This window comes from Macaca fascicularis, chromosome 3 (genome assembly GCF_037993035.2).
Source record: "Macaca fascicularis isolate 582-1 chromosome 3, T2T-MFA8v1.1".
Classification (NCBI taxonomy): domain Eukaryota; kingdom Metazoa; phylum Chordata; class Mammalia; order Primates; family Cercopithecidae; genus Macaca; species Macaca fascicularis.
The window spans coordinates 52691219-52718793 of NC_088377.1; the positions used below are offsets into that span (position 1 = coordinate 52691219).

Here is a 27575-nt window from a genome sequence, read left to right on the forward strand (position 1 = left end):
ATTATTATTATTGTTGTTGTTGTTGTTGTTGTTGTTGTTATTTTAGAGGGAATCTCACTCTGTCGTCTAGGCTGGAGTGCAGTGGTGCGACCTCAGCTCACTGCAACCTCTGCCTCCCTGGTTCAAGCGATTCTCCTGCCTCATCCTCCTGAATAGCTGGGATTACAGGTGCCCGGCTAATTTTTATATTTTTAGTAGAGACAGGGTTTCACCATGTTGGCTAGTCTGGTCTTGAACTCCTAACCTCAGGTGATCCACCTGCCTTGACCTCCAAAGTGCTGGAATTACAGACGTGAGCCACTATGCTCAGCCTGGCTTTGTTTTATTATTGTGGTTATTATATTGTTTAGTTCTAAACTTAATTTAAGTTTTATTTGTTAATTAATTAATTAATTAATTATACAGGGTCTTGTTCTGTCACCCAGGCTGGAGTGCAGTGGCACAATCATGGCTCACTGCAGCCTCCACCTCCTGGGCTCAAACAGTCCTCCCATCTCAGCTTCCCGAGTAGCTGGGACCACAGGCACAAGCCAGCATGCCTGGCTAATTTTTAATTTTTTTGTCGATATGGAGTCTTGCTTTGTCGCCCAGGCTGGTCTTGAACTCCTGGACTGAAGAGATCCGCCCGCCTTCACCTCCCAAAGTGCTAGAATTACAAACATGTAAAATTTCTGTTTGGGGCTGGATGCACTGGCTCATGCCTGTAATCTCAGCATTTTAGGAGGCCGAAGTGGGAGGATCTCTTGAGACCAGGAGTTTGAGACCAGCCTGGGCAACATAGCAAGACCTCATTTCTACCAAAAAATAAAATATTAACATAGCGTGGTGGCTCATATCTGTAGTCTCAGCTACTCTGGAGGCTGACATGAGAGGATCACTTGAACCTGGGAGGTCGAGGCTGTAGTGAACTATAATCATGCCACTGTACCCCAGCCTGGGCGACAGAGGGAAACCCTGTCTCAAAAGAAAATAAAAAATTGTTTGGTTCTCCTTTACATCTTCTCTTCTTTGCAAAGACTTTCTATACTTCAATTGATTTCAAGAGTGTTGGCCTTTCTTGAAACATTTTGACAATAGTTGCTTTAAAGCCTTGATCTGATATTTCCAATTTTTGGTCATCTCAGCATTGACCACTGTTGATGGTCTTTTCTCCTGTGAGTTGAAATTCTCCTGGCTCTTTGTATGCTGAGTAATTTTGGAGTGTCTCCAAGATATTTTAAATATTACAATATAGGAATCTGGATCTTTGTAAAATTCTATGGAGAATGTTGATATTTTTGTTTTAGTAGGCTGGGGTTTTGTTGTTGTTATTGTTTTTTTGGACATGCTGGACCTAGGAACCCTGAATTTCCACTACCTTGCTCTGTCCCCCTCCCTTATCACAGCCCTGTGCCATCTCAGGCAGCTCTGATTGCCTCCTGCATGTCCATGGCCTGACCATAAGCCCTTGAAGAACTGGTCTGTGGGTTTCTGAGTTCCTCCCTAGCATAAGTGAGTTTGGGGCTCAGTAATGTCTTGGAAACAAACTTGGGTAGACTTGATGCTTGTTATGGTTACACACCCTGGTTATACTAAGTGAAAGAAACCAGACACAAAGCATCTATAATATGTGATTAATGATTCCATGATTCTGGACATTTCATAGACCTATGATTCCATGCCTGCTTTGAGATGTCCAAAACAGGCAAATCCACCAAGACAGAAAGATTAATCACTTAAGGATATATGAAATATATGGAATGGGGATAAAGGGTTTGGAATTTCTCTCTCTTTCTGTTAAGAAACAGGGGCTCACTCTGTCACCCAGGCTGGAGTGCAGTGGCACAGTCATGGCTCACTGCAGCTTCAAGCTTCTGGGCTTGGGCCAGGCGAGGTGGCTCATGCCTGTCATCCCAGCACTTTGGGAGGCCGAGGCAGGTGGATCACCTGAGATCAGGAGTTCGAGACCAGCCTGGCCAACATGGTGAAACCTCATCCCTACTAACTATACAAAAATTAGCTGGGAGTGGTGGCGTGTGCCTGTACTCCCAGTTACTTGGGAGGCTGAGGCAGAAGAATTGCTTGAAACTGGGAGGTGGAGGTTGCAGTGAGCTGAGATTGCACCACTGCACCCCAGCCTGGGTGACAGAGTGAGACTCCGTCTCAAAAACAAAAAAAACCCCAAAAACTTCTGGGCTGGAGTGATCCTCCCTCCTCAGCCTCCAGAATAGCTGAGGCAGCTTTATTGAGATATAACTGTTTATCAATGGTTCTGGGTTCAAATCCTAACTCCACTAGCTGTGTGACTCTGGGTGAGTCACGTTAATACACCAAGTTTCTGTGTCCTGAGGGTTAATAGTGGCTGTGTGTGGGGCCAGCCTGGCATTGGACAGGCATTCAAGAAGTGCTAATTATTATTTTTGAGGCAGCTTTATTGACATAGAAGTCACATATCATACAATTCCCCCTTTCAAAATGCACATTTCAATGGCTTTTAGAATATTCACAGAGGGGTGCAACAATCATCATGGTCAATTTTAGAACATTTTCATCACTACAAAGAGAAACTGCAAACAAGAGCTGGGTGTAGTGCCTTATGTCTGTAATCCCAGCAGTTTGGGAGGCCAAGGTGGAAGGATCACTTGATGCCAGGAGTTTGAGGCCAGCCTGGGAAACATAGCAAAACCCTGCCTGTACCAAAAAAAAAAAAAAAAAAATTTAGCTGGGCATGGTGGCATGCACCTGCGGTTCCAGCTACTCAGGAAGCTAAGGCTGGACCGTCACTTGAGCCCCAGGAGGTTAGGGCTGCAGTAAACTCTGATTGCACCACTGTACTCCAGCCTGGGTGTCAGAGTAAGACCCTGTCTCTAAAAAATAAAAAATAAAAAAGAGCCGGGTGTAGCAGCTCACGCCTGTAATCCCGCATTTTGGGAGGCCAAGGTGGATGGATCACCTGAGGTTGGGAGTTTGTGACCAGCTTGACCAACATGGAGAAACCCTGTCTCTACTAAAAATACAAAATTGGCTGGGCGTGGTGGTGTCCTCCTGTAGTCCCAGCTACTTGGGAGGCTGAGGAGGGAGAATTGCTTGAACCCGGGAGGCGGAGGTTGTGGTGAACCGAGATCATGCCATTGCACTCCAGCCCGGGCGTCAAGAGCGAAACTCCGTCTCAAAAAAAAAAAAAATAAAATAAATATATAAATAAATGTTACTGGCCTTGTCCTCCAAGATAAAAAGGTCTGAGCTCTCCCCAGTTCATCCAGAACACAGAGAAGGGAAAGAATTGGGAGGGTCATTTTGGACCAGACTCATCCAAGGTGATGTTAGATGGTACAGGGATGCCGCATCCCCAAAAGCAGGGAAGCCAGATGTACAGGGTGCTGGTCAGATGCTAGAGACAGAGCAGGGAATGTGGCTTTGGTGGTCACGGGGCTGGGGACACGGAGACAGGGAGAGCCTTGTGTGTGTGTCTGCTGTCCCTTGGGTGGCTCTGGGGCCTGGGCAAGGATGGACTGGATGAGGAAGCCAGGTTCAAGGAGCTTCCATTCTGCCTTGAGCTGATTGCTGCCTCTGTCCCCTTGCTGTCCCTGCACTGTCCCTGGGCTGGCACACCTGCACCAAAGCTCTTCTCAGCATCTCACCCTGAAGATTCTGATTCTGGCCTCTCTGGATGTCTTAGTCCCTTTCATGCTGCTGTAAAGGAATACTTGAGGCAGGATAATTTTTTAATATATACTTTAAGTTCTAGGGTACATGTGCACAACGTGCAGGTTTGTTACATATGTATACATGTGCCATGTTGGTGTGCTGCACCCATTAACTCGTCATGTACGTTAGGTATTTCTCCTAATGCTATCTCTCCCTGCTTCCCCCAAGGATAAATTTATAAGGAAAGAGGTTTATTTGGCTCATGGCTCTGCAGGCTGTACAGGAAGCATGGTGCCAGCACCTGCTTCTTCTTTTTTTAAGAAACGGAGTCTCATTCTATCCCCCCAGCTGGAGTGCAGTGGCGCAATCTGGGCTCACTGCAACCTCCACCTCTTGGGTTCAAGCGATTCTCCTGCCTCAGCCTCCTGAGTAGCTGGGAATACAGGTGTGCACCACCGCGCCCAGCTAATTTTTGTATTTTTGGTAGAGACGGGGTTTCTCTATGTTGTCCAGGCTGGTCTTGAAATCTGCCTCTTTATAAGAGACCAGGTCTCACTCTGCTGCCCGATGGGAGTGCAGTGGTGAGATCCTAGCTCACTGCTGCCTCCAACTCCTTGGCTCAAGTGAGCCTCCCACCTCAGCCTCCCAAGTAACTGGGACTATAGGTGTGCACCAGTAAAAAACGTCCTTTTTTTGAGATGGAATCTCATAATGTTGCTCTGGATGGTCTTGAACTTCTGGGCTCAAGTAATCCTCCCTAGCCTGGGGCTCCCAAAGCTTTGGATTCACAGGCGTGAGCCACCTCACCCAGCCAGCACCCGATTACGGTGAGAACCTCAGGAAGTTTCCAAAGGTGTTTGCAGATCACATGATGACAGAAGAAGGTAGAGAGAGAGTTAGCAGGGAGTAGGGAAAGGAGGTGCCAGGCTCTTTTCTTTCTTTTTTTTTTGAGATGGAGTCTCACTCTGTGGCCCAGGCTAGAGCGCAGCGGCGCAATCTTGGCTCACTGCAAGCTCCGCCTCCTGGATTCACGCCATTCTCCTGCCTCAGCCTCCTGAGTAGCTGGGACTACAGGCGCCCGCCACCTCGCCCGGCTAATTTTTTGTATTTTTTGTAGAGACGGGGTTTCACCGTATTAGCCAGGATGGTCTTGATCTCCTGACATCGTGATCCGCCCGCCTTGGCCTCCCAAAGTGCTGGGATTACAGGTGTGAGCCACTGTGCCCGGCCGTCAGGCTCTTTTCAACAACCAGTTCTTGGAGGAACTAAGAGTGAGAACTCGCTCCCTTCTGTAAGAATGGCACCAAGCTGTTCATGAGGGATCTGTCCCCAGAACCCAAACACCTCCCACCAGATCCAACTCCAACATTGGGGATCCATTTTCAACACTGGGCCGGGTGAGGTGACTCAAATCTCTAATCCCAGCACTTTGGGAGGACGAGGCAGGTGGATTACCTGAGGTCAGGAGTTTAAGACCAGCCTGACCAACATGGTGAAACCCCGTCTCTACTAAAAATACAAAAATTAGCCAGATGTGGTGGCACATGCCTGTAATCCCAGCTACTCAGGAGGCTGAGGCAGGAGAATCGCTTGAACCCGGGAGGTGGAGGTTGCAGTGAGCCGAGATCGCACCACTGCACTCCAGCCTGAGCAACAAGAGCAAAACTCCATCTTGGGGGAAAAAAAAAAAATTCAACATGAGATTTCAAGTGGACAAATATGGAAACCATAAACCATAGCACCAGTCCCTCCACCTCCAGTTGCCCTCCCTCACCTTCTTTCAGCCACACCTCCCAGCCCAAGGTCCTACCCCGGCTCTCCCATGCCTCTGGGCCTTTGCATACGTAGTTTTCCACCTGGAAGGTGAGTTCCTCCCACCCACTCACCTGACTGGCCCCTTCTTAAGTTTTCTCTCCAGTTTTTATTTTGCAAACTTAAAACCAGGCTGGCTGGGCGCAGTGGCTCACACCTGTAATCCTAGCACATTGGGAGGCCAAGGTGGGTGGATTGCTTGAGCCCAAGAGTTCAAGACCAGCCTGGCCAACATGGCAAAACCTCATCTCTACAAATAATACAGAAATTAGCTGGGTGTGGTGGCATGTGCCTGTAGTCTCAGTTAGGAGGCTGAGGTGGGAGGGTCACCTGAGCCCGGGGAGGTTGAGGCTGCAGTGAGGCAAGATGTTGCCACTGCACTCTAGCCTGGGCAACACAGTGAGAAGTCTGAGTGCAGTGGCTTGAGCCTGTAATCCCAGCACTTTGGGAGGCTGAAGAGGGCAGATCACTTGAGGCCAGTTGTTCAAGACCAGCCTGGCCAACACGGTGAAACCCTGTCTCTACTAAAAATACAAAAATTAGCTGGGCGTGTTGGCAGGCACCTGTAATCCTAGCTACTTGGGAGGCTGAGGCAGGAGAATCGCTTGAACCTGGGAGGCAGAAGTTGTAGTGAGCCGAGATCATGCCACTGTGCTCCAGCCTGGGCAACAGAGTGAGACCCCGTGTCAAAAAAAAAAAAAAAAAAAAAATCTACGGAGAAGTTGCGGGAATAGTCCGATGAACTTTCGGATGCGCTTTACTCCAGTTCACCAAATGCTAACATTGCTGTGGTTGTAGTCTGTCTTTTCTCTCCCTATATACACGCACTTTGCTTTTTCCTGAACCATTTGAAAGCTAGATGAATATATCATGACAATTGACTGCTCAGAACTTCAGCATGCGTCTCCTATGAGCAGGACATTCTCCACCAGAGGTTCTGGAACTTGAGCAACGTTGATTACTGAGTCCTGCCTGCTGGCTCCTTCAATGCCCCTTCACGGCCCAAGCAGAAGCCAGGAAGGCTCCCTGGAGGAGGTGAGACTCGGGCTCAGTTTCCCTCCTTTCTTCTTTTCATTTCCTCCCTCCCTCCTTCCTTTCCTTCCTTCTTTCCTTTCTCTTTCCCTCCCTTGCTTTCTCCCTCCTCCCTCCCTCTCTCCCTTTTTCCTTCTTTCTCTTTCTCCTTCCTTTATCCCTTCCTCCCTCCTTCCTTTCTTCCTTTTTTTTTGTTTTTGAGATGGAGTCTTGCTGTGTTGCCCAGGCTGGAGTGCAGTGGCATGATCTTGGCTCACTGCCTTCACCCCCTCAGGTTCAAGTGATTCTTGTGCCTCAGCCTCCTGAGTAGTTGGAACTACGTTGAGCGCCACCACGCCTGGCTAATTTTTGTATTTTTAGTAGAGACGGGGTTTCACCACGTTGGCCAGGCTGGTCTGAAACTCTTGACCTCAGGAGATCCTCCCGCCTCAGCCTCCCTAAGTGCTGGGAGATTACAGGCTCGAGCCACTGTTCCTGGCCTCTTCTTTCTTTCTTCCAGCCCTTACTTTTTTTTATTTATTTTTGAAATTTTTATTCATTTATTATTTTGAGACTGGGTCTCACTCTGTCGCCCAGGCTGGAGTGCAATGGCATGATCTTGGTTCACTGCAACCTCTACCTCTCAGTTTCAAGCAATTCTCCTGCCCCAGCCTCCTGAGTAGCTGGGATTACAGATGCCTGCCACCACGCCCAGCTAATTTTTTTTGTATTTTAAGTAGAGACTGGTTTTCACCATGTTGGCCAGGTTGGTCTCGAACTCCTGACCTCAGGTGATCCTCCTGCCTCAGCATCCCAAAGTGCTGTGATTAGAGGTATGAGCCACTGGGCCTGGCCTACAAGTTAATTTTTTTTTTTTTGGAGACGGAGTCTCGCTCTGTCGCCCAGGCTGGAGTGCAGTGGCCGGATCTCAGCTCACCGCAAGCTCCGCCTCCTGGGTTTACGCCATTCTCCTGCCTCAGCCTCCCAAGTAGCTGGGACTACAGACGCCCGCCACCTCGCCTGGCTAGTTTTTTGTATTTTTTAGTAGAGACGGGGTTTCACCGTGTTAGCCAGGATGGTCTCGATCTCCTGACCTCGTGATCCGCCCGTCTCGGCCTCCCAAAGTGCTGGGATTACAGGCTTGAGCCACCGCGCCCGGCCTACAAGCTTTATTTTTAAGAACAGTTTCAGATTTATAGAAAAATTGAGAAGATCGTACAGAGTTCTGTATATCCCCACACTTTCTCCTAATATTAAAATCTTATATTAATACTGCCTATTTGTTTCAGTTAATGAACCAATGTTGATATCAATATTGATGCAATGTTATTAACTGAAGTGTATGCTTTATATGGATTTCCACAGGTTTTTTTTTTTTTTAAGACAGAGTCTGGCTTGGTCGCCGAGACTAGAGTGCAGTGGTATGGTCTTAGCTCACTGCAACCTCCGCCTCCCCTGTTTAAAAGATTCTCCTGCCTCAGCCTCTTGAGTAGCTGGGACTACAGGCGCCTGCCACCACGTCCAGCTAACGTTTGTATCTTTAGTAGAGACGGGGTTTCACCATATTGCCCAGGCTGGTCTCAAACTCCTGACCTCAGGTGATCCACCCACCTTGGCCTCCCAAAGTGTTGGGATTACAAGCGTGAGCCACTTTGCCCAGCCACACAGTTTTTATCTAATGGCCTTTTTCTGTTCCTGCATCTCATCTGGGATCCCATATCACATTTGTTTATATACAATTTACATTTCTTTATATACCATTTACATTTATTTACACATATTTGCATTTGTTTACATATATTGATTTCCATGGCTCTTCCCCAATGTCCTGTTTCTGTTTTAGGATCCCACCCAGGACACCAGGTGACATTTAGTCATCATGTAATGATGCTCCTCTTGGCTGCCACAGTGTCTCAGACTTTCCTTGTTAGGACAATCTTCAGGTTTTAGGAGTGCTGGTCAGCTATATCGCAGATGCTCCTGTCTTGGGATTTGTCTGATGTTTTTTTCATGATTAGATTAGGATTATGGGTTTGCAGCAGAAAGATCTCAGGTAAAGTGCCATTTGCTTTACATTCTATCACGAGTATAGATTATCAACATGATAAATAACTACTGATGTTGACTTTGATCTCCTGGCTGGGGCAGTGATTGTTGGCTTTCTCCACTCACTGTAAGGTTACCCTTCCTGTACTGTACCCTTGGAACTAAGTCACTGTGCACAGCCCATACTCACATTATTCTCCCCTCCATGAGGGCAGAAGTAGCTGCATACATTTTTTGGAGTTAAAATTTTTTTTTTTTTTTTTTTTTTTTTTTTTTGAGACGGAGTCTCGCTCTGTCGCCCAGGCTGGAGTGCAGTGGCGCGATCTCGGCTCACTGCAAGCTCCGCCTCCCGGGTTCACGCCATTCTCCTGCCTCAGCCTCCCGAGTAGCTGGGACTACAGGCGCCCACAACCGCGCCCGGCTAATTTTTTGTATTTTTAGTAGAGACGGGGTTTCACCGTGGTCTCGATCTCCTGACCTTGTGATCCGCCCACCTCGGCCTCCCAAAGTGCTGGGATTACAGGCATGAGCCACCGCGCCCGGCCTAAAATTTTTTTTTTTAACTAAAAAAAACCTTTTTTTTTTTTTCAGACAGAGTTTTGCTCTTGTCGCCCAGTCTGGAGTGCAGTGGCCCGATCTCGGCTCACTGCAACCCCTGCCTCCTGGGTTCAAGCATTTCTCCTGCTTCAGCCTCCCAAGTAGCTGGGATTACAGGTGTGCACAACCATGCCCAGCTAATTTTTGTACTTTTAGTAGAGATGGGGTTTTGCTATGTTGGTCAGGCTGGTCTCGAACTCCTGACCTCAAGTGACCCACCCACCTGGGCCTCCCAATGTGCTGAGATTACAGGTGTGTGGCACCACGCCCGGCCTAAAATCTTTAAAAAATTTTTTTATTTTTTGTAGAGACAGGGTCTTGTTATGTTGCCCAGGGTGGTCTGGAACTCCTGAGCTCAAGTGATCCTCTCACCTGGACCTCCCAAAGTGTTGGGATTACAGGCGTGAGCCACCTCGTCCGGTCCCACCAGTGATTTCTGATTCCTCAGTGTGGCTGCAAGGCCACTGAGACCCAGGCCCTGAAGAGACCACACAGACTGAAGCCTGGAGGTTTCCATGGCAGCCAAAGCTGGGCAATGGCTGATGGGACAAGTGAGAGCCTTCCATTCCCGATGTCCTGGGACTGCATATATCTAGGTCAGAGCGGGAGCTACAGGAGGGATGGACTGTGAGTTCTCTGCCAGCCTGCTGAGATGGCAAAGAATGGGAATAAAATTGCCTGAAAGAAAATAAACATGGATGCTTGTTGCATGGCTGTGGGTGAGGAGAGCCAGCCTGTATGGGGACATGGGGATGGAGACTGATGCTGGGAGGTAGTGACACCAACTGGGTGGCAGCTGGCAGGCCCCTGGGCATCCACACTCCCCCTGCTCAGTTGGCGAGAAGCAAGAAAGCATTAAGGGAGGGAGGGAGGAAGGAAAAGAGGTGGGAGTTGAGTGCTGTGGGTGAACACTGAGGCACACTTCAAAAGCTCAAGCCACGATGCTTATGCCCTGATATAAAAAGAGCATTGAGTTGAGCGAGGTGGCTCACACTTGTAATCCCAGCACTTTGGGAAGCCGAGGCAGGTGGATCAGTTGAAGTCAGGAGTTCGAGACCAGCCTGGCCAACATGGCGAAACCCCGTCTCTACTAAAAATACAAAAATTAGCTGGGCGTGGTGCACGCCTGTAATCCCAGCTACTCAGGAGGCTGAGGCAGGAGGATCACTTGAACCTGGGAGGCGGAACTTGCAGTGATCCGAGACTGCACCATCGCACTCCAGGCTGGGTGACAGAGTGAGACTCTGTCTCAAAAAAAAAAAAAAAAAAAAAAAAATTGAATAATTACAAAGCTCAAACCTAATCACCCGTGTGGCTGCTCCTGGCCCCACCCTGCCTCCTACTCCCCAGGGGAGGGGACAGTTCAGACAGGGATGTGCCCTTCCGGGGGCCTGAGATGATCCAGATATGGGAGCTGGCAGGGAATGAGGACTCCAGCAGGGCTGGGTCAGTAGGAGCACCTGGCAATAGGGCAAAGATCTGGCAGCTGGACTTCTTGGGCCCTGAGAAGGCAAGAGATTGGTATCTGTGTGTGACAGGAGAGGGCGTGGCTGGTGTCTGCCCATCCATGGTGGGGGGAGATGTGGGAGAGATGGGGCGGGGGACACAGGGCAGGAGAGGGGCCAGGCCTAGGGCCTCTGTGCCGGGAGGGATAATATGATCTGAGTCACCTGGAAATGGGGCGAGATGGTGCTGATGATCCCGGACTCCTGGGTTTTGTCCCTGGCTCTGTCACTGCTGACTCATGGGCTGCTGACCTAGGAGTCTCCTGGTCGGCGTGCGGGTTTCTCTCAGCCTCTTAGTGTGTCAGAGACAGCCTCTCTGTGAACCCTCGTCATCGGGGGTGTGCCCGGCTTCTGGGTTCTGTGTTCTGGCATCTTCTGATCTTCCAAGACGGAGCAGGAAGGGATGATCCCAGCTCTTTGCGCCGCTGACTGGTGCCAAGGCCTGTCCTGGCCTGGGACCAGGGGGCGCTTCTCTGGGAGTCCTGGCTGGTCCTGAGACAAAGGCACCCTCCCAGTGAAGCCCCGCCTCCTCTGTCCTCCATCACCCAGCCCAAAGCAAGACCGCCCTCCTCACTCTCCCTCCAACTGACCCGAGCTCCTGGGTTGCGCCCTTGAGGCCCACACTGATGCTCCCAACTTATTTCCCAGCCCTACGCCCTCACCTGCCTGGCTTCCGACTCCTCAAGTTCAGTTTTCCACAGATACTCCCTCCCCACACACACCCCTGTTTTTGTCCCTGCTACTCTCCTTTTGGGAGAACTCTCTCCTCTTCACAGGTCTCTAAGCTTTTACTCACCCTTCTGGTTTCCTCTCCACATGCCACCTCCTCCAGGAAGCCTGCCTGGTGTGCCCCAGGTAGAGTTGATTTTTCCCTCTCCAGTGCTCACACAGAGCTGGTTTTCCCTGCATGGGAGCTGTTTATTTCAATTCAGGCTGGGCTGATTACACCCTGATGAGCTCCATGCCAGCCCTGGGCAATAGAAGAGTAGGGGTAGAGGATGAGCCCCAGAATCAGACATCGGGCAGGGTGTGAATACCGGTTTTGCCATTATTCTGGGGGCCCTGGAATGTCACATCAGCTCCCAGAGCCTTAGTTTTCTCATCTCTAAAATGCGAACGGGCTGGGCATGGTAGCTCACACCTGGAATCCCAGCACTTTGAGAGGCTGAGGCAGGAGGATCACTTGAGGCCAGGAGTTCAAGGCCAGCCTGGGCATTATCGGGAGACCCTGTCTCTACAGAAAAACAAAAAGTTAGCTGGGTGTGGGGGTGCACACCGGTAGTCCCAGCTACACCAGAGGCTGAAGGTGGAGGTTTGCTTGAGCTCAGGAGTTCGAGGCTTCAGTGAGCTATGACTGTGCCACTGCACTGCAGCCTGGGTGACAGAGCGAGGCTTCATATCTTAAAAACGAAAACAAGAGAACGACAATGATACCCCTACACTGTTTTGCAGTGAGATAAAATGATTTCCTGTTATTCAATGTTATTCGAAGGCACTTAGCATAGTGCCTGGCCCTGAAGCAGACGCTCAAAACATGGTTTACTGGCTGGCTTGCTCCCTGAGAGGCCAGGGCAAGAGGAGGCTGCCCTGGATGGGGAGAGGGAGGGGTGGGGTTGGGGAGGACTGACTCCTCCATCAGATTAGAGGGTCTTCAGGAATTCCACAGCCCTTAGGTCCTCTCCCTCCCCCGCCTCTGGGAAATTGGAGTAAAGTCCAGTAGAGACAGGACTGCCCTGAAGTGAGGTGGGGGGAGCCAGAGGGAGGGGTGGAGGAGGGTAGGAGGGAGGGTTTATGCCTGGGACCTGGATGGACCTCTCTGTGAAGTGGGGGAGTGGCCTGTGAGGGGCTGGACAGCTGGGTAGGACGGTGGGAATGCTGAAGGTCATGGTAAATATGGGGCTTGCTAATTATTTATTTATTAGAGATGAGGTCGGCCGGGCGCGGTGGCTCAAGCCTGTAATCCCAGCACTTTGGGAGGCCGAGACGGGCGGATCGCGAGGTCGGGAGATCTAGACCATCCTGGCTAACATGGTGAAACCCCGTCTCTACTAAAAAATACAAAAAACTAGCCGGGCAAGGTGGCGGGCGCCTGTAGTCCCAGCTACTCGGGAGGCTGAGGCAGGAGAATGGCGTGAACCCGGGAGGCGGAGCTTGCAGTGAGCTGAGATCCGGCCACTGCACTCCAGCCTGGGCAACACAGCGAGACTCCGTCTCAAAAAAAAAAAAAAAAAAAAAGAGATGAGGTCTTGCTCTGTGACCCAGGTTGGAGTGCAGTGGCATGATCATGGCTCACTGTAGCCTCCAACTCCAGGGTTTAAGTGATCTTCCTGCCTCAGCCTCCCGAATAGCTGGGATTTACAGGTGTATGCGACCATGCCTGGCTAATTAAAAAAAAATTTTTTTTTTAATAGAAAAAGGGTCTCACTATGTTGCCCAGGTAGGTCTTGAATTCCTGGCCTCAAACGATCCTCCTGCCTCAGCCTCCCAAAGTGCTGGGATTACAGGCATGAGCCACCATGCCTGGCCAGACGTTTTGAAACCGACAGACATAAACCGAAATCGATGCACCGATTTGGAGGAAAGTAATTTAACAACGGTCCTCTCAGTCCTGTCCCCTGTGTAAGCCTCCTCCCCTTCACACAGTCATCTCCTCCGAGTCTCTCTAACTAAGCTCTCTCACCAAGTCCCCTCCCTTTGCTCAGCCCCTCTTCCCATCTCTGCCACCAGAAGTGCCCGACCCTGGGACTCCAGCCAGGAATGTGGTCTTTCTTCTCTTCCTTAGAAGAACCCCCAGACATGGCCACCGCCCCCACCCACGGCCCACGTGGTGCCCAACCTGGGGGCAGCACCCGCTCAGCCAGTCTGGCCAGACTGGTCAGCCACGCCTGCCATCACCTAGCACCAGGCCGAGGGGGTGGATGGTCCGCTGGTGTGGGCAATCAGGCTGAGGGCCAGGGACTCTCCCTTTCAGCCTGGTGCCAAGACTCCAATCTGAGCTCAAGGACTTCAGAAAGAAATAGGATCTTGTTGCCTAAAGAAAAAAAAAAAAATCCATCCTTTTTTTTTTTTTTTTTTGAGACAGAGTCTCGCTTAGTCGCCCAGGCTGGAGTGCAATGGCGCGATCTCGGCTCACTGCAAGCTCCGCCTCCCGGGTTCACGCCATTCTCCTGCCTCAGCCTCCCGAGTAGCTGGGACTACAGGCGCCCGCCGCCTCGCCCGGCTAATTTTTTGCATTTTTAGTAGAGACGGAATTTCACCGTGTTAGCCAGGATGGTCTCGATCTCCTGACCTCGTGATCCGCCCGCCTCGGCCTCCCAAAGTGCTGGGATTACAGGCGTGAGCCACCGCGCCCGGCAAAATCCATCCTTTACTATTATTTTTTATTACTATTTTTTTGAGACGGAGTCTTACTCTGCCGTGCAGACTGGAGTGCAGTGGCGCGATCTCAGCTCAATGGAAGCTCTGCCTCCCAGGTTCACCCCGTTCTCCTGCCTCAGCCTCCCGAGTAGCTGGGACTACAGGTGCCCGCCACCACGCCTGGCTAATTTTTTGTATTTTTAGTAGAGACGGAATTTCACCGTGTTAGCCAGGATGGTCTCGATCTCCTGACCTCGTGATCCACCCGCCTCGGCCTCCCAAAGTGCTGGGATTACAGGCTTGAGCCACCACGCCAAACCTACTGTTTTTTATTTTTTAAGAGACAGGATCTTGGTCTGTTGCTCAGGCTGGAGTGCAGTGGTGCGATCTCAGCTCACTGCAACCTCTGCCTCCAGGTTTCAAGCGATTCTCCCACCTCCATCTCCCGAGCAGCTGGGACCATAGGCATACGTCACCACGCCCGGCTAATTTTTAGTATAGACAGGGTTTCACCATGTTGGCCAGGCTAGTCTAGAACTCTTGGCTCAAGAGTTCCTTCCGCCTCAGCCTCCCAAAGTGCTGAGATTACAGGCGTGAGCTACTGTTTCCGCCCTAGGAATCAATTTAATATACACTGGCTTCCCTGGCTTTGTCTTCCTGTTCCCAGAAGGCATGGAGTACAGGCTCTGGGAGCTAGACTGCTCAGCCCACTGAGATCTTTTTGGCTGCAGGACAGTCATCTATTACCGGCCCTAGGGCTCAGAAGCCAGCAGGAGCTTGGGGTTAGAAGGGAGACTTTGTTTTTGCCCCTTTGCTAAGGACTCCCAGGGAGCTGAGCTCAGGGCAAGCTGCATGTGTGTGTGTTACAACTGGGAACTTGGGGCTCATGCCTGTAATCCCAGCACTTTGGGAGGCTGAGACAGGTGGATCACTTCAGGTCAGAAGTTCGAGACCAGCCTGGCCAACATGGCAAAACCCCGTCTCTACTAAAAATACAAAAATTATCCGGGTGCGGTGGCGGGCACCTGTAGTCCCAGCTACTTGGGAGGCTGAGGCAGGAGAATTGCTTGAACCTGGGAGGCAGAGGTTGCAGTGAACCGAGATTGTACCACTGCACTATAGCCTGGGTGACAGAGCGACATTCCTTCTCAAAAAAAAAAAAAAAAAAAAAAAAATTGGGGACTTGGCCAAGCCCCTGGAACTCTGGGGACAGGGGTCTGAAAAGTCCTAGCTCCCACCTGATATGACCAGGATCCGAACTGAGCAGCAGCTGCTTTGCGTCCGGAACTTTGCTCCCGCCTCTTGGTATTACACTTTTCGGCTCACGAAGCATTTTTACATCCTTCTCTCATTTCACGTGTGTCTCAGATTGGGGAGTGGGCCCCAGTGTTCTCACTGTACAAAGGAGGAAGTTGGGGTTCAGAGATGGAATTGGCTTCTCCAAGGTCACAGGGCTGGTAGGATGGCTCATGGATACACAGCTTCCCAGCTTTTGTCCTTTTTGGCTTGCGAAGCATTTTCACATCCCCATCTCATTTCACGTCTGTTTTTGTTTTTGATACTGGAAGGGGTGCAACATCCTCATTTTTACAAAGGAGGAAGCTGTGGCTCAGAGATGGTCCCTGGGTTGGAAAGATGGTTTACGGGGTGGGCAGAGATGGGTGAGCTGATCTGGTGGTTTTTATCCTTGATAGAAACCAGCACGTGTGGCCGGGCACGGTGGCTCACGCCTGCAATCCCAGCACTTTGGGAGGCCAAGGTGGGCAGATCACTTGAGGCTGGAAGTTCGAGACCAGCCTGGCCAACATGCTGAAACCCTGTCTCTACTAAAACTACAAAAATCAGCTGAGTGTGGTGGTGTGCACCTGTAGTCCCAGCTACTCGGGAGGCTGAGGCATGAGAATTGCTTGAACCCAAGAAATGGAGACTGCAGTGAGCAGAGATCGCGTCGTCTCAAAACCAAAACAACAACAAAAGTTAGAAACCAGCACATGTGATCCAATTCTGTCAGCACAAAATCACATAGTGCAAGTTACAAAAAAGAAAAAGAAAATAAATGAGTGGCAACCCTGCACTCTCTGACCCCAAAACCAAGGTGATAACAACAGATGTCTTATAAGGTGTTCCTGTAAAAGATCTCTGGGCTTTGGAAAGAGGGCCAGATGCAGGCCTGGAGGTAAATTTCCTTGTTTTCCTCTGCCTTAGGGCTGTGGGAGCCAGAGCGGAGAGGAGAGAAGCACCTCTTGCCTTTGCTGGTGTTTTTCCTGCAGCGGGTGGGTGGGACTGAGCCAACGGTCTCTTGGCATCAACAAAGCATCAACAAATCCCTCTCTAGCTCCACTGAGCTGCTGGCTGATCCCCAAGGACATCCTTCTGGCCTCTCCCTCACACCTGGGTCCTCTAGCCCTGTGTGAGCTCCATGCTTCTTCCCCGCCTTGTGTCTGCTCTATGCCTGGAGGCCCTCCTGCACCTGCCCTCCCCTCAACCTCCAACCCCTCCCTGCTCTCTGCTCCCGATACGCGTGGCTGTGCCTGGGAGGGAAGGACAGCTTGTTAAGTCACTTCTGTAGGGCCACAGGTGGACTGTTGTAGGACTTGCATGCCCCCTCCCCCATGCCTGCTTCTCCAAGTGCCAGTTGGCTGTGTCCCAGGAAAGCAAGGGCAGGAAGTGGCGGGGTGGGGCAGGAGGTGCGGGGGAGGCGGGGGGGTAGGTTCTGGCCATCTGGCCAAGTCATGTATCTACTCAGAAAGCTTGCTAAAGGCTACCTGGCTGGGACCACAGGTAAGAGGCACCTGGGGAAGGAGGCACCCATGCTGGAGTGCCCACCCGTCCTAGGCAAGCCCCTGGCCTTCTCTGGGCTTCAGTTTACTCCTTTGAGCCAAGGCAATAAAAGTCCCTGCCCTGCTGACGGCCGGAGGCTGTGATGAGGTCACATCATCGCCAGGAAAGCACTTATCATCAGTCATGATGGTTACTTATCTCTGGTGTTATTTAGCCCATAGGCTCTGTGTGCGGAGAGAGCCTTGTAAAGAAAGCCCCAGGGAGGCGTGGTCCGGGCAGAAACCATCCCTGTTTGTTTTGGTGAGTGTGCTTATGATGGGGGTCAAGGTGTAGGAGTGTGGTTTGAAACTGGAGAATGCTTCATTCTTTCCATCATCAAACATTCCTTTTTTTTTTCTTTTCTTTTCTTTTTAGACGGAGTCTCGCTCTATCACCCAGGCTGGAGTGCAATGGCGTGATCTCGGCTCACCACAACCTCCGCCTCCCAGGTTAAAGCGATTCTCCTGCCTCAGTCTCCTGAGTAGCTGTGATTACAGGTGTGAACCACCACACTCAGCTAATTTTTGTATTTTTAGTAGAGATGGGGTTTCACCATGTTGGCCAGGCTGGTCTCGAACTCTTGACCTCATGTTCCGCCCATCTTGGCCTCCCAAGGTACTGGGATTACAGGCATGAGCCACCGCACCCTGCCCAAACATTTCTTTTTCTTTCTTTTTTTTTTTTTTCGAGACAGGGTCTTGCTCTGTTGCCCAAGGCTGGAGTGCAATGGTGTGATTATGGCTCACTGTGGCCTCCAACTCTTGGCCTCAAGCAATCCTCCCATCTTGGCCTCCCAAAGTGCCGGCCTTATAGGCATGAGCTGCAGCAACCACTTCTAACATTTCTTGAGCATCTGTGATGTATCAAGCCTGGTGCTGGGCACTGAGGTTGCAGAAGGCATTGTTCCTGTCTTCCAGGAGCCCCAGGCTAACAGGGGAGATAGATGTGTATAGAGTTAACCACAATACCAGGCCTCAACTTCCCATCTGTAACATGGGTGGATCATGCTAGATTGTTCCAGCCTGTCCGGTGCTTCATTAGCCGGTCAACAGATCCGTCTCAAATACCTCCCGTGGGTACTCACTGATTGCTTCAACCCAAACCATGGCACCCTTGATGACTTTCCCTCAGGAAGCTCAAGGACTATGCATCCCTCTGGGTCCGAACTGGGCACACAGCCACCAGTGCTGGACAATGGCAGCTCAGGGACACACTGGAGCCCTGGCCCCTGCAGAGTTCCCAGCAGGGTTTGGATGAGAGATGCAAAATGACCACACGGCGGGTGAGGAGGGGCTCCCTCGGTGCTGCGGGGATGAGCCCTAGACACTCTCGATCACCCCCACGATGACCCCTTCCCAGAGGTCCCCTCAGTCATCTGCCCTGAACCAAGATCTTCCTGATCCTAGACCCTCCTCCCTCCCTCCATCTCCCAGGGCTCGGTGACATTCCAGGCAGAAATTTCTGACTCTTTTACTCTGGAACCTCCCTCCCCAGCCCAGTCTCTAGTCAAACTGGATTCCTGGCTGTTCCCAGAACAAGCTGCCCTTCCCCACCTTGCCACCTCTGCCCTTGTTCTCTCTGCCCGAATGTCCTCCTTCACCAGTCTCGCTGCCTTGCACATCTCTCCTAAGGGCTGTGTTCCCAGAACGAGCTGCGTTTGTTCAGCCTGGCCCACCGTCTACCAGAATGTCCTCCTTCAGCTAGTCCCGTTGCCTTGCAAAACTTTTCTGGGGGACCCGTTCATGATGCCTTCTGTGGCATAATCCAAGAATCCAGTGCCCCCAGGAGTTGTGCCACCCAGCACCCCTTTGCAGTCAAGCTCCCCCAGCACCACACCTCCCCACCCCGGAAGAGTTCCCCTTCCCTTTGAAATCTCATGGGACTTTGCACCCACCCTGGCTTTATTGGAAGGCTTTGTATGTCTCCACAGGGTAAACACCCATTTACTGGGGTGATGATGTCTCCAGGATCTAGTTAATGTTTGTCGTCGTTGGTGACCAGCCCCACCCAGTTCTGGGCAAGCAGGGTGGCCCCTGGCAGGAACAGAGCCCACCAGACTAAACTTCTGTGGAGGTGGAGAGGGGCAGGCTTCTGTCTCTTTTTGGCTAAAGGTGCATCATATCCAAGGCCCCTCTTCTAGCCAAACAGAGAAGCCGGTGATAGAGATGGGTGAGAGTGGGTGATGTACCCAGGAGTCCCGGCTTCCCGGCTCCTCACTCCCCTACACGTAACTTTATCCAGCCAGTGCCGCAGAGGCTGCTGGTGAGGCCAGATGCATGAATGATCATAATCACAATAGCAGTGAAACTGCCAGTGATGAAACTGATAAGGACAAGAAAGGACAGTAATCGAGGTGCGGTTTCTCGTGGATGTTTCCAAGACTGCATCCTCAAACTCTCTCCCTGAGGGTCTCCACCCTGTCCTCCCACCTAAACCTAGAATGAGGGGACCCTGGCCTGTGGGGACCCTGGTCTTCAGGCTCCCAAACCTGGCTGGTCTGGCTGCCCCCTGGCCTTGCCCTGTGAATATCCAGCTGTCCCTGGGCTGTGATTCAGTGTCTGTCTCCCGGGTGACCTCAGCATGGGCTTTGAGGAAGGGGAGAGGGTAGTTTCTTCTGAGACTGGATAGTGACTCAGGGACCAGGGGCAGGGGCCTCAAAAGTGCCTTTGTTGGCCTGGGCTCAGGAATCCAGAGAAACTGGTCAGGAGGAGGTCCCGGTGATGAAAGCCCCTCCCTCTGCCCCCGCCCCTCTGCCAGAGCCATATAACTGCTCAACCTGTCCTGAGAGAGAGCGTGCCCTGGCAGCTGTCGGCTGGAAGGAACTGGTCTGCTCACACTCGCTGGCTTGTGCGTCAGGACTGGCTTTTTCTCCTGACTCACAGCGCAAAGGAGCTCTCTGTGAACGTTAAGTCCGTCCCCAGCGCTTGGAATCCTACGACCTCCTCAGCCGGATCCCCTCAGCCTTCCAGGTCCTCAACCTCCGCGGACGCTGAGCGATGGCCTCCATGGGGCTACAGGTGACGGGCATCGCGCTGGCCGTCCTGGGCTGGCTGGCCGTCATGCTGTGCTGCGCGCTGCCCATGTGGCGCGTGACGGCCTTCATCGGCAGCAACATCGTCACCTCGCAGACCATCTGGGAGGGCCTGTGGATGAACTGCGTGGTGCAGAGCACCGGCCAGATGCAGTGCAAGGTGTACGACTCGCTGCTGGCGCTGCCGCAGGACCTGCAGGCGGCCCGTGCCCTCGTCATCATCAGCATCATCGTGGCCGCTCTGGGCGTGCTGCTGTCCGTGGTGGGGGGCAAGTGTACAAACTGCCTGGAGGATGAGAGTGCCAAGGCCAAGACCATGATCGTGGCGGGTGTGGTGTTCCTGTTGGCCGGCCTGCTGGTGATAGTGCCCGTGTCCTGGACGGCCCACAACATCATCCAAGACTTCTACAACCCGCTGGTGGCCTCCGGGCAGAAGCGGGAGATGGGTGCCTCACTCTACGTCGGCTGGGCTGCCTCCGGCCTGCTGCTGCTTGGCGGGGGGCTGCTTTGCTGCAACTGCCCACCCCGCACAGACAAGCCTTACTCTGCCAAGTATTCTGCCGCCCGCTCTGCTGCTGCCAGCAACTACGTGTAAGGTGCCACGGCTCCACTCTGTCCCTCTCTGCTTTGTTCTTCCCTGGACTGAGCTCAGCACAGGCTGTGACCCCAGGAGGGCCCTGCCACGGGCCCCTGGCTGCTGGGGACTGGGGACTGGGCAGAGACTGAGCCAGGCAGGAAGGCAGCAGCCTTCAGCCTCTCTGGCCCATTCGGACACCTTCCCAAGGCCGCCTCCTGCTAGCAAGAACAGAGTCCACCCTCCTCTGGATATTGTGGAGGGACGGAAGTGACAGGGTGTGGCAGTGGAGTGGGGAGCTGGCTTCTGCTGGCCAGGATGGCTCAACCGTGACTTTGGGCTCTGCCTGCATCGGTGTTGGCCACTGTCCCCATTTACATTTTCCCCACTCTGTCTGCCTGCATCTCCTCTGTTCCGGGCAGGCCTTGATGTCACCTCTAGGACTGTGCCTTGCTCACCGAAACCCGCACCCAGGAGTATGGCTGAGGCCTTGCCCACCCACCTGCCTGAGGAGGGCAGAGTGGATGGACGGGTTTGGAGGGGAGGGGTGAAGGCTTTGTAAACAGGTTTGGGCAGTGGTGGGGGAGGGGGCCAGAGAGGCCGCTCAGGCTGCCCAGCTCTGTGGCCTCAGGACTCTGCCTCACCCACTTCAGCCCTGGGCCACTGGAGACTGATCCCCTCTGAGTCCTCTGCCCCTGCCAAGGACACTAACCAGCCTGGGAGGGTGGCAGGGAGGAGGGGCGGCTTCACCCTCGGGAGTCCTGGGGTTCTTCCTCCTCCTTCTTCGTGGTTTCTGTTTTGTAATTTAAGAAGATCTATTCATCACTGTAATTATTATTATTTTCTACAATAAATGGAACCTGTGCACAGGAGGAACTTGTATTGTCTCTGATATCAGCTGTGGAGGTGGGTGGGGCAGGGCTGGAGGCCTAGGCAGGGGGTAGGTGAGGGGCAAGGCCGCTGTGTTTTGGCCAGTACATGAACACTTAAAAAAAAAAAAAACGACGAGATCCAGGGAACTGTGAAAAACTGGAGCTGGGCTGGGTGTGGCGGTGAGCACCTGTAATCCCAGCACTTTACTAGGTCGAGGTGGGAGGATCGGTCGAGGCAGGAGTTTGAGACCAGCCTGCCCAACATCGTGGCGCCATCTCTCCAAAAAGTTTAAAAAATGAGCTGGGCCTGGTGGCTCATGCCTGTAATCCCTGTACTTGGGGAGGTTGAGGTAAGCGAATTGCTTGAGCCCAGGAGTTTATGAGGCCGCAGTGAGCTTTGATCGCACCACTGCACTTCAGCCTGGGTGACGGGGCGAGACCTTATCTCTTAACAACAAAAAAAAATGAAACGGGCCTCCAAGGTGTCACCTTAAAAAATAAATTAAATGGGCCTCCAACGTATCAAAGTTTAAAAAAAAAGAAATGGACCCCCAAGCCATCACCTAAAAAAAAAAAATGAGATAGGCCCCCAAGGTATCACTTTGTCCAGATGGGGGCCCTTCATTGGTTGGAGGGTAAACCCGTATACAGGAAACAGTGTATGCCTGGGACCCCAGTGAAGGGTTGGGGACCCTAGGAGGGAGGTGCCCACATACGCTCCCAGCTCTGAGGTATGGGCCACCAGCCACCCCCACCCCGCTGTTGCTCCAGTTTTGTCTGGGCAGCCAGGCTGGTCTGTTCCTCTTTGCTGAGTCACCCAGGTTCCCCTTCCCAGCCTTTGCATAGCCGGTCCCTGCTCCCAGCCTGGAATGTCCCTTTTCCCTCCTCCACCCTTCTGGATCCTGCTTGTCCTGAAAGCCCAGCTCCCAGGCGCCTCCCCCATGAAGTCTTCCCACTCTCTTGGATGGAGAAATTATTATCAGCCCTGTTCAAACCCCTGAGGTGCTGAGGGTCACCAAATGCCTTTCACCTGGAGGGCAGCCTCCAAGCCACGTCCAGAGCTCGGCATTCTGATCCCTTGATAGATGAGGGAACGGAGTGTGGCCCAGGCTCAGACCTACAGCTTGGGACTTTGGACTCCGAATTTGGGTGGGGAAGCTGTCCAGGACAGGGCTTGAGCCTCAGCAACCACTTGGGCTTGGCCTTGGCCTTGGGTCTGCCCTGCCGCTGTTGTGGAAAGGATGTTCTAAGGTTGCTCGGGCTTCATTTTCTCATTTTCTTGTCAGTAAGTTGGAGGTGAGCAGACCCAGCACCCTGGAAGGAGTGACCCCGGGAGGCCCCAGGGAGGGGTCTTCTCCATCACTTCTTGCTACTTCCCTCCCTCCCTCCCTCCCTCCCTTCCTCCCTCCCTCCCTTCCTTCCTTTCTTCCTCACCCAGCTATTTTGTATTTTTAGTAGAGACGGAGTTTTGCCATGTTGGCCAGGCTGGTCTCGAACTCTTGACCTCAGGCGATCTGCCTGCCTTGGCCTCCCAAAGTGCTGGAATTACAGGCGTGAGCCACTGTGCCTCGCTCCCCGCTTTTTTTTTTTCTTGAGATAGAATCTCACTCTATTTCCCACACTGGAGTGCAGTGGCACAATCATAGCTCACTGTAGCCTCCAACTCATGGGCTCAAGCAATCCTCCCACCTCAGCCTCCTGAGTAACTGGGACCATAGGTGCTCACCACCACGCCTAGCTAATTAATTTTTTTTTTAGAGATGGGGTCTTGCTATGTTGTCCAGGCTGCTCTTGAACTCCTGGGCTCAAGGAGTCCTCCTGCCTTGGCTTCCCAAAGTGCTGGGATTATGGGGGTGAGCTGCTGTGCCTGGTGGGGAATTCTTGACTTAATCTCCTGGATTGAGGAGACGCCCTCCTCACCACTCACCCACACCTCTGCCGGAGGATATGACTGTGTCTGAATGGACAGGAAGAAAACCCGCATGTGGGCTTTGGATCCTGGGCTAGTCCCTTCACCTCTCTGGGCCTCAGTTTCCCAGCTGGCACAGAGGATGATTATCTAACATCACAGGAAGGCTGGTATGTGTGTTTGAAGTGCCTGACAGTAAGTGCTGGCTGAATGACCTTGTCACCTCAGGTCCAGGCACCTATAGTGTGCCCAGGGTGGCCTCAGGTGCACTGAGAAGGACAGATGGGGAAGACCCAGTGACTGGTCTGGGAAGGTTCCTGGAGGAGGGGGTAAGGAGAAGCAAGGCGTTGCTGGTAGAAGGGAGTGCGGTGAGAGGAGAGGCTCCGGAGCAGGGGAGACCGTCACCCCTGGGCAGCCCAATGGGGTTGAAGGGCTTAGTAAGCACAGGTTGGTCTAGGATGTCCGATCCTGGCTGCTTCACCCAGTAGAAAGTTCCTGTCTTTTTTGGCCCAACTTCGACCTTTTCGGCTGACCTCATCCATGTCTCTGCATTTGTCAGCCTTCAGGGCTCCCCTGGATGCCTGTCCAGACCTGCCCAGGCTTAGCCACAGTCTCTGCTGGGCCTGGAAAGGGGTGCAGAGAGAGGAGGGAGAGGAAGCATTTTTCCCTCTGTGATTTCCTGTCCTGTGCCTCCTGGTTCTCATGCTCAGCCCCTCTCCTTTCTGCCTTAGGCTGTGCCCTACGTGGATTCCTCACCGGGTCTCAGAAATGCCTCTCTTCTCTACATTCTCGGAGCAGGGCCAGGCGTGGTGGCTCAAGTCTGTAATTCCAGTACTTTGGGAGGCCAAGGCGGGTGGATCACTTGAAGTCAGGAGTTCGAGACCAGTCTGACCAACATGATGAAACCCCGTCTCTATTAAAAATGCAAAAATCAGCTGGGCACGGTGGTGGGCTCCTGTAATCCCAGCTACTTGGGAGCCTGAGGCAGGAGAATCTCTTGAAGGTTGCAGTGAACTGAGATCGTGCCGCTATACTCCAGCCTTGGCGACAGAGCGAGACTCTGTCTCAAATTAGATAAATAAATAAATAAGTAAATAAATTCTGGGGGCAATGAGCACTCACGGCTGTGGTGGGGCCACCTCTGACCAGACCCTGTGCTCTCTGGCCCCTTGCTGGGCCCCAGTGGGTTGGAGATCAAGGCCCAGAGGGCAGGGTCTGAGCCCTCTGCCCAGAGCAGAGAAAAGCCCCGAGCAAGAACACAGCAGGAGACGGGAGATACACCTGCCTGGACAGCGCGATGTGTGGAGTTTACAAACAGTGCTCACAGCTCTCATCTCCCCTAAGCAGCCCTATTTCCCAGATGAGGAAACAGACCAGGAAAGAGAAAGAGACGCCCCGAAGGCAGTCCACGAATGAGTGAGGAAGCAGGCAGAGGAGGGAACAGAACTGAGCCCTCACTGTGGGCCGGGACCAAAGCAAAAGCTTTAGAGACAGGATTTCACCTGATTCTCACTTTAGTCCTATGGGGACGGGATTGTAGCATTTATACCACCTGGCTCCCGGGCTAGGAAATGGAGGCTGCAGGGGAGGGTGGAGTTGCTCCTGGTTGCCCATGGATAAGAGCCAAGTTGGCCACCTGTCTGCCCCGCCTGTTTGCGTGGGTCTGCCGTTGGTGGCTGGGATGTTAGGCTAGGCTGTATGTGGCGATGGGCAGAACGCTGCCCCTCGCTTAGCCTGAGGGACTCTGGGGCCTGTGTCTGTGCTGTGCAGAGGGGAAGGTGTATGGTGATGGGGATTGGGGGTGCTTGGCTGGGCTGCTCCTCACCTGGCTTGGTGACACATAGGAGCTCAGGTATCGCATTGCAGGGCACCTGGCCATCACTGGGGGCGCCAACTATCAGTACCATGTCGAAGGTCCCAGTGTGCGTGGGGAGGGGTGGGGACATGGCGTGATGCTTGGAAGGTGCTTTGTCTATGGTGTGGCCTCAGACCACCCTGGAGGGGACGAAGCTACCACCCGCATCTGCAGGACCCAGGTTCCCTGGAGGATAAGGTAAGTATGGCCCAGTTCTGGGCTGCAGTCAGATCATGGGGTGCAGGATTGAGTGAGGGACTGGGGGCTTAGTGTGGGAGGGGGATGGAGGTTCGGCAAGGGAAAGGGCTTTATGAGGGGGCACTGTGGGGTGTTGGGATGGGAGAGGAAGTACCTTCAGGGCCAGGCAGAGGCTCCTGGCCCAGGGTGCAGAGGCTGAGGTGCTGATAGAGGCCGCAGGCCCCGGCCTGTTCCAGCATCCCTAGGCTCCCATTCACCCCATGTAGCTGGAGGAAGCCTCGAGCCCGCAGCTGGGGTAGGGGTGGGAGACTCAGTCATGGTTCACACTTGCCACTTCCCGGCTGGGTCCCTGTGCCTTGGGAGGGCAGTGGATTCTGCACTGAATGTGGCCCATGCGTTTGCTTTTCAAAAAATTTTGAGACAAGATCTCTTTCTGTCGCCCAAACTGGAGTGCAGTGGCATGATCACAGCACACTGCAGCCTTGAACTTCTGGCCTCAAGTGATCCTCCCACCTGAGCCTCCCATGTAGCTGGGACTACAGGCGTGCACCACCCTGCCTGGCTAATTTTAAAATTTGTTTATAGAGACAGGGGTCTTGCTATGTTGCCCAGGCTGACCTCAAACTCCTGGCCTCAAGCTGTCCTCCTGCCTCGGCCTCCCAAAGTGCTGGGATTACAGGTTCGAGCCACTGTGCCTGGTCCCATCTCATGCATTTGGAACAGTGAGTCTAAGGCACGGTGCAGGGTTCTGGGGCCAGGGACAGTAGGAGATTTGAGGAAGTGTGGGGCTAAGGAGTAGGTGGGGGATCTGGAAGAGCCTCACCTCGGCAGCCACTAGGCCTGTGCCGCAGGCCACGTCCAGGATCAGGGCACTGTGGGGCAGGCCTGGAAGGGTTTGTGTGAGGCGACTGCGAGGCGGGGGGCATGGTACTGCAGGGTGGCCACATCCTGAGGAAAGAGTGCCGGGCCTACAACACCGGTGCCCTAGTGTCTGGGGGATCTCCCTTGTGGGTGGTCTCGGAGTATGCCGGGCCAAGCTGTGTGTGTTGGGGATCAAGCCTGGCTGGGGCTACTATGAGGGGATGCCCAGGCATGAGGTACTTCCCATTGCTATAGGGCCAGGACTGGAGAGTTAGCCCCCAGCCCACTGTATGGTAGACTCAGTCCTCCAGGGACCTTCTCTCCTGGCCAAGGCAGCTCTCTCTGCTGAGTCCACATGACTTCTCTCTCTCTCTCTCTCTCTCTTTTATTTTTTTGAGACAGTGTCTCCCTCTGCCGCTTGGGCTAGAGGGCAGTGACAAGATCTTGGCTCACTGCAACCTCTGCCTCCCGGATTCAAGCAATTCTCCTGCATCAGTCTCCCGAGTAGCTGGGATTACCAGGCGTCTGCCACCACGTGGGCCTGGCTAATTTTTGTATTTTTAGTAGAGACAGGGTTTCACCATGCTGGCCAGGCTGGTCTCGAACTCCTGACTTCAGGTGATCCGCCCGCCTCAGCCTCCCAAACGGTTTGGGATTATAGGCGTGAGCCACCGCGCCCAGCCCCACAGTGCCTTCTCAACAGCACCTCCTCCAGGCAGACCTCATGGCCCCTGATGGTGCTGCCAATCCAGAGCTGTGGGGCGGGTTCTGGAAGGGGCAGGACTGTAGGGTTCTTAGCCAGGCCTCACTTCATTCTCACAGCCGCCCCCGGGTGCAAGGCTGATTCCCCACTTTACAGGTAGAAAAATGGAGGCTGGTCTAGTGGAGGCAAGGACCCAGATGAGTTTACCTGGTGGTAGTGAGGAGTCCGCGGTCATAGAAGTGGAGCTTTGGGGCCAGTTCGGGGATGCCATGCGCGGCCCCGACCCGCGCCCGCACCTCGGGCAGGCTCCCACCCTCCTCCTGGGCCATGCTGCTGCGGGGACACGGCTGCCCTGTCTCGAAGTCCACCTCAATCACCCATCCCCTACTTTCCCCCTTCCCTCCTCCCCCTGCAGAGGAGGCTGCCAGACCACCAGCGCGACCCCTATCCCGGCCCCTATCCCAGATGGCGACACTGAGCGCAGAGAGGGCGGGCTTGGATATTTACACTCTGGGGCTGCAGGGCTCGGGGAAGGGGCAGGGTGCCCCGCAGCTGGAGGAAGGACCTGTCTTCCTCTTTCCCGCCCTCCGACTGGGAGAGGGTCGGAGGTGGGCGACATCCGGAGCAAAAGGGTCTCGAAGGAGGCCGGAGTCAGAACTCACCGCCAATCGAGCGCGCCTGGCGTGGGCACCTGTACTCCGGGCTGGGCCTGTGCGGCGATCCTGGCCACATCCTCAGCACCAGCCCGCAGTGATTGGCTTTCCGCCAAGAGAAAATAGCCAATTAAAGGAAGGCGC

At 53.2% G+C, this 27575-nt stretch overlaps 2 protein-coding genes and 1 long non-coding RNA gene across 4 annotated transcripts; 1 reads left to right on the top strand and 2 right to left on the bottom strand.

Annotated features, from left to right (window-relative positions):
- Positions 1–9047: 9047 nt before the first annotated feature.
- On the bottom strand, positions 9048–27517 carry LOC135970111 (uncharacterized). Of its 2 annotated transcripts, XR_012432318.1 has the most exons (4): positions 27441–27517; positions 15194–15350; positions 11395–11568; positions 9048–11090 (listed from the first exon to the last, which is right to left on the bottom strand). It is a non-coding gene; the product is annotated as an uncharacterized lncRNA (long non-coding RNA). The 2 variants fall into 2 exon arrangements; XR_012432319.1 differs by having other exon boundaries at positions 9048–13629.
- On the top strand, positions 19565–21252 carry CLDN4 (claudin 4). The gene has a single exon (XM_005549393.4). It carries the CDS (start codon positions 19772–19774, stop codon positions 20399–20401), a length of 630 nt encoding a protein of 209 aa, XP_005549450.1. The 5' UTR covers positions 19565–19771; the 3' UTR covers positions 20402–21252.
- On the bottom strand, positions 19565–27517 carry METTL27 (methyltransferase like 27). Its single transcript, XM_015447222.4, is given in 5 exon segments — positions 19565–25080; positions 25370–25504; positions 26038–26120; positions 26123–26176; positions 26999–27517. Coding segments are annotated over 5 exon segments (780 nt in total). The 5' UTR covers positions 27108–27517; the 3' UTR covers positions 19565–24681.
- Positions 27518–27575: the final 58 nt, after the last annotated feature.

Excerpts from the sequence above, each read along its gene's own strand:
- CLDN4 (XM_005549393.4), top strand. The coding sequence starts at position 19,772 with ATGGCCTCCATGGGGCTACAGGTGACGGGCATCGCGCTGGCCGTCCTG.